We start from the raw sequence: 5,733 nt of genomic DNA, 5'->3' as shown, positions 1-5,733 counted from the left end.
CTTGGGTATTCGGTATACAAGATAGAGTCACAAGGATAGCCCTTGTAGACAAAGTAACCGACGTGAATCCCGAAGAGAAAATCTTATTCGATGATCTAAGGAAATTGAGTCAAAGCGAAGCTCGAGGCTATTTTTACAATATTTATTTATAGTCTTTATTATCTTATTTTTACTTCAATTGTTTTTATTTATTTAATCGCTTTTATTACCTTTCTACCAAAACCCCCCTTTTTATTACTTTTCACGCCTGGCATAAATAAATCAGACAGAAATTTATAATTTTCTAAGTCTCTGTGGATTCGACCCTACTTCTCTACGCTACGAATTTTCCTTTAATTATTATCCGAGAAGAAGGAATTTATTTTGACATCGAAACGACAGTTGTCATAATTTTAAAAAGTGAAAGAAAATGTGCACCAGTAGTAATTCATCAAATTAAATATACATGTGGTTTGGTATTTTAGCTTTTTTTAATAATAAAGTCGGTAGAGGTCAATTATTATGATTGTATATGATATATATACTAATGTTAAAAAAAAGTGACCTACCTAAAGATGCCTTAAATCAACAACATAATGAAAAGATTAAACAAGAAGAAGTTATAACATGAATGGTACACATGGATTGTACCCTAATTGTCAAATCCCTAATTATTGCCAAATTGTAAAGTTTGTTTCAATTGTGTGAAAGACTTCCACGCCAGTGTCTAATGGTATTCATCACGTTATGTTAAAGGGATTTTTTCCTAGAGTATTTAAGCAAATATGTTTGTAGAGTATGTCTTATCAATAATTAAAATTTTTAAATAAATATTACTTTATGATCATCACAAATTATTAAATTATTTTATTGTTAATTATTTTGAATTTTATAATTTAATTTATTAATGGTTGATATTATCAATAATATATTTTTTAGTTAGGACGATTACAAGACAATATATATTTTAAAAAAAAATTAGTCATTGATGTCAAGTGTTTAAACCCATAATCTCTTGAGAAAACAACACTCCTTTTAATTACCGAAATGATTTGATAAGCATTATCAATGATATCTTGTATTGCTTTGCTGGTGGAACTGTAATGAATAATTTGGGACAATGTTATTATTATTATTGTTATTGTTAATATTTGTGGTCTAATAGGTAATAACATATTATGCAATCTATGTGGTGACCAAGAAAATACTTCAGATATATGATAATAAATTATTATTATAAAACATGTGTGGTGATCGAGAATATCTTAAACACGTTATTATTATTATTATTATTATTAGATCTACATGATGTGAAACTATTCAGATACATGATGTTCGATATTCAGATTCAGGAAAAATATTTTTTTTCTAATTTAATTTATGTAGGGAAAGTAAAAACACGTGTATTTTGAATATACTTCATTAATCAATAATTGGAAGTACAATGGTTTATATACAGATTATCTAGGCTTCAAGTAATAACAAACTAACTACCAACTATATAAGAGTAACAAAACTAGTAAACTAACTCTCTACACTCTCCCTCAAGTTGAAGGCTGGAAAATAGTTTTCATCCCCATTTTGAACACCAATTTATCATGATGTTGCACGCCAAGCCCTTTAGTCAACACATCAACCAATTGTTCAGCAAACGCCACATATTCAGTTTGTATCAACCTTTCTCGAATTTTCACCCTAATGAAGTGGCAATCAATTTCAATGTGCTTAGTTCTCTAATGAAAAACCGGATTAGCTGCTATCTGCAATGCTGATTTATTGTCGATGTACAACGTAGCAGGCTGCAGCAAGTTCATCCTAAGCTCTTGCAACACACTTTGCAGTCACTATCTCTGCCGCCGTGACCACCATACTTCTATATTCGGCCTCAGCACACGATCTCGCAACAGTAGACTGTCTTTTTTTTACTTCTAAGAAACTAAAGAATCTCCAAGTCTCACACAGAAACCGGTAACTGACCTTTGGGAGACCAGGCAAGATGCCCAATCCGAATCACAATGGGCAATCAGCTGCATTTTACTCGTACTGCTTAATGAAATACCACGACCATGGTCTTTCTTAAAGTATCTAACAACTCTCATAGCAGCCTCGAGATGTGAACGTTTAGGTTGTTGCATGAATTGACTAAGATACTGAACGGAAAATGTGATATTTGGACGAGTGTGAGTTAAATATAAATAATCTACCAATTAACCTCTGGTAAATAGTTTTGTCAATAACCATATCATCTTCAAGTTGTTGCTTTGTTCTTTCATCATACTCAACAGTGGCAAGATGCAAATTCTACTCCAAAGGTGTTGAAGCCAATTTTGCTCCCTGCATCTTTTATAAGTTCCAAAGTGCTTTGATTTAGCAATATTTCCTCCTCGGTCCGTAGAACTTCAAGACCCAATAAATATCTTAGTTATCCTATGTCTTTCATTCTAAAGTTCTGATTCAAGATTCTTTTCAACTCATTTACCAAATCAAGACAATTCCCAGTTATCAACAAATCATCAACGTAAATCAGCATAATCACCAGCTTGTCACCATGTCGTTTTGAAAAGAGCGAATAATCATTTTTACTCTGTTGATAACCAACAGCAACTAAAGCTTCAGCGAGTTTCATATTCCACTATCGGGACGCTTGTTTCAAACCATAAAGAGACTTTTGTAGTCGACACACCATGTTCTTCCCAGGACTGCAAAAACCGTCTGGCATCTTCATGTAGACTTCTTCAGGAAGGTCACCTTGAAGAAATGCGTTATGTACGTCCGTTTGAAAAATCAAACAATGAAAAATTGCAACAAGAGCGAGAACAAGCCTTAAAGTAACAAGTTTGGCCACTGAAGAAAAAATGTCCACAAAATCAACACCTTCTCGCTGATTATACTCCCTTAGCAAACAATCGTGCTTTGAAGCGCTCAACAGTACCATCACCCTTGAGCTTAACTTTGTACACTCATTTGTAACCAATGGGGACCTTTCCCGGAGGTAATGGAATGACATCCCAAGTTGCATTAGCTTCCAAAGCTGTAATTTCCTCATGTATGCCTTTAACCCAAACAGGATTATTAATGGCCTCAGAATAAGTAGATGGTTCATCAATATGAGAAACAGAAGCAAGAAAAGACTGTGTATGTGAAGCAATATGTTCATATGAAATGGTTTGAGAAATGGGATACAGACCTTGAGCAGCCGAGGATTGATAGAAGCAGAAAAAATCATGTAACCAAGAAGGTGGTTTTGAAACACGAGCAGATTGTCTTACAGAAGCAACAGGAAAAGACTGACTAGCATGACCAAGTTTACTTGTTGAAATCGAAACAGAACTTTAAGGTAATGATGGAACATAAGACTGACGGGATGATGGACTAAGGGATGATGAAGGTTGATCAGAGAGGGAAGAAGACAGGTCAGATGATGATAGAATTAAAAAATCTGAATCAGGAATAACAGGTTGTAAAGGAAAGAAAGAAAAACAATCATCGCGAGCAAAATGAAAAGGAAAAATTGTTTCACGAAACACATCTCAATTAACCAAAAAAAAAAAGTTTTGGTGTCAAGATCAAATAAAACATACCATTTTTGAGTAAGTGAGTAACCAAAGAACACTGAAGGTACAGCTTTTGGTGAAAATGTATCACGATAACTGAGTTTAGTTACATAGGCAAGGCAACCAAAAGTTCGAAGATGAGACATAACTGATTTTTTGTTATAGAGCAACTCAAAAGGAGTTTTTTCACTCAATAACCGAAGAGGGAAAACAATTAATTAAGTAGCAAGTTGTAACAACACCCTCACCCCAGAATTTCACAGGAACCTTAGAATGAAAACGCAGGGCACAAGCCACTTCAAGTAAATGTTTATGCTTTCGTTCAGCCACACTATTTTGTTGCGGTGTGTGAACACAACTACTCTGATGAATTATACCAAGGGACTGAAAAAAGACGAACATTCATTCCGAAAAAAATCTGAACAATTGTCACTTCGAATGATTTGAATAGTAGTGGAGAAGTGAGTTTGAACAAAGGGAAAAAAAGATTTAAGATGGATAATAGCATCATATTTTAATCTCAAGAAGGAACAAAAATCAAATGTAACATGATCCGTCGCGCCAGTATCCAGAATCCAAGAAGAAGGAACAACATGAGAACTAGTGGAAAAAACTCTACATGTTAGGTTCACAGCCGACTCAACAGGTGATGAAGCAATTGGCTTGTGCAAGAACTCAATCAATTGAGCATATTGAGCCTACGTAAACACCAGGGCAGAGGAAGCAGATCCCGACGCAATAGGAACAGACGATGCATCCGAAGCAGAGTTCTCAGTATCAACAAACATGGTAGCTTGAGAATCCTTCTGTTTAGTGAACCGAAATCCATAGGAAAACCAATCAAGCGATAACAACATTCCCGCTTATGCCGAAGAACCTTGCAATTTGAGCAAATGACATTAAACCTTCTTCGATCAGAACCACCAGACACCACTAAAGAATTGGAATATAAAACAGTGGATTTAGAAGGCAAAGGAGCAGAGTAAGAACGTTGAGATTCCTCTTGAACCACCATCGAGTAGGCTTGATTTACCGTAGGCAGTGGATGCATTAGGAGACCTTAACTTTGAACAGCAGCATAAGTATCGTTGAGACCCATCAAAAACTGAAATAGACACTGATGAAGATTTTTATTTATTTATTCTAGTGTTGATTATAGGTAATATATATTCAAAAGAAATTTAATTATTGATAACATATATCTTATAGATATAATTATTCGAATTTGAAATCTATAAGAAAAATAATATACTCCATTTAACCATCGAAATCACTTGATGAGTTCTGCATAATTTATTTGACTGATTAACTGAATTATTTCGAAGTAAAACACTAAAACCCCGCCATTAGAAAGATAATCTAACACTTGATTTCTTTCGTGAGCGTATTTCCAACTACAGAGATCTATAAAGGTGTTCTTCGATACCATAAACGGTGCATAAGGCAACGTGATCGAGGCACGCCTTCGTGGTACCAAGGTCATTCAAGCCGACGTCGATCTTTTACGTTGTAACTTTATCGTTAACGCTGACGTTTGCGTAATCTCTCTTCTCTTCTTCGCGGCTTTTAGGGTTTAATCGTATTTACATAATGAGATCTCTTATGTTTATTATTGTTAAAAAAATCAAATGATTAATAAGTTTTTGATTTGCTTTTAAAAAAATCAAATGAATCCTTATTTCTTTTTAAAAGTTTGAATTAAATTTGATCGTAAATTCTGTACCATAATTTTTTAAAATGAATAAAGCTTGAGTTTTTATTCTTAGCCCTATTTGAGGAGTTAAAAAAATCATTATTAAGTTTTAAATAATGTGAACATAAATACACCATCATATCAAATTTTACATAAAATCAATATTATGTTTTAAATAAATTTATAATATTTTTTGGTAACATAAATTAATTTTTAATATCAAACAAATAAACATGAAAAATTGATATTGTTTGGGACACAATTTTTTAATAATTTTGTATGATTATAAATGCAATTCTTTAAACTTAAATCCTCTGAAAAAGAATAACATTTATTTTTGTCAATAAAACTAGTCCATAAATTTATGAGAAATATAATAAGGACAGAAAAAACGTATTCAAAAGTAATTATATCCAATATTATTAAATGCTGAACTACCAAAATTGCCCAGCTTAAAAAAAATATAAATAGAAGATACCAAATGTGCCATATTGAAAGGGTGTGAGA

At 33.1% G+C, this 5,733-nt stretch overlaps 1 protein-coding gene across 1 annotated transcript; it reads right to left on the bottom strand.

Annotated features, from left to right (window-relative positions):
- Positions 1 to 1,907: 1,907 nt before the first annotated feature.
- LOC120212376 lies at positions 1,908 to 2,914 on the bottom strand. The gene is made up of 4 exons (XM_039210706.1): positions 2,663 to 2,914; positions 2,459 to 2,563; positions 2,218 to 2,280; positions 1,908 to 2,129 (listed from the first exon to the last, which is right to left on the bottom strand). The coding sequence occupies exons 1-4, from the start codon at positions 2,912 to 2,914 to the stop codon at positions 1,908 to 1,910; spliced, it is 642 nt and encodes a 213-aa protein (XP_039066637.1).
- Positions 2,915 to 5,733: the final 2,819 nt, after the last annotated feature.

This window comes from Hibiscus syriacus, unplaced genomic scaffold (genome assembly GCF_006381635.1).
Source record: "Hibiscus syriacus cultivar Baekdansim isolate YM2019G1 unplaced genomic scaffold, ASM638163v2 tig00110013_pilon, whole genome shotgun sequence".
In the NCBI taxonomy this organism is placed as follows: Eukaryota; Viridiplantae; Streptophyta; class Magnoliopsida; order Malvales; family Malvaceae; genus Hibiscus; species Hibiscus syriacus.
The sequence above is the reverse complement of the archived record's forward strand: the minus strand, read 5'-3'. Positions and strand labels throughout refer to the sequence as shown.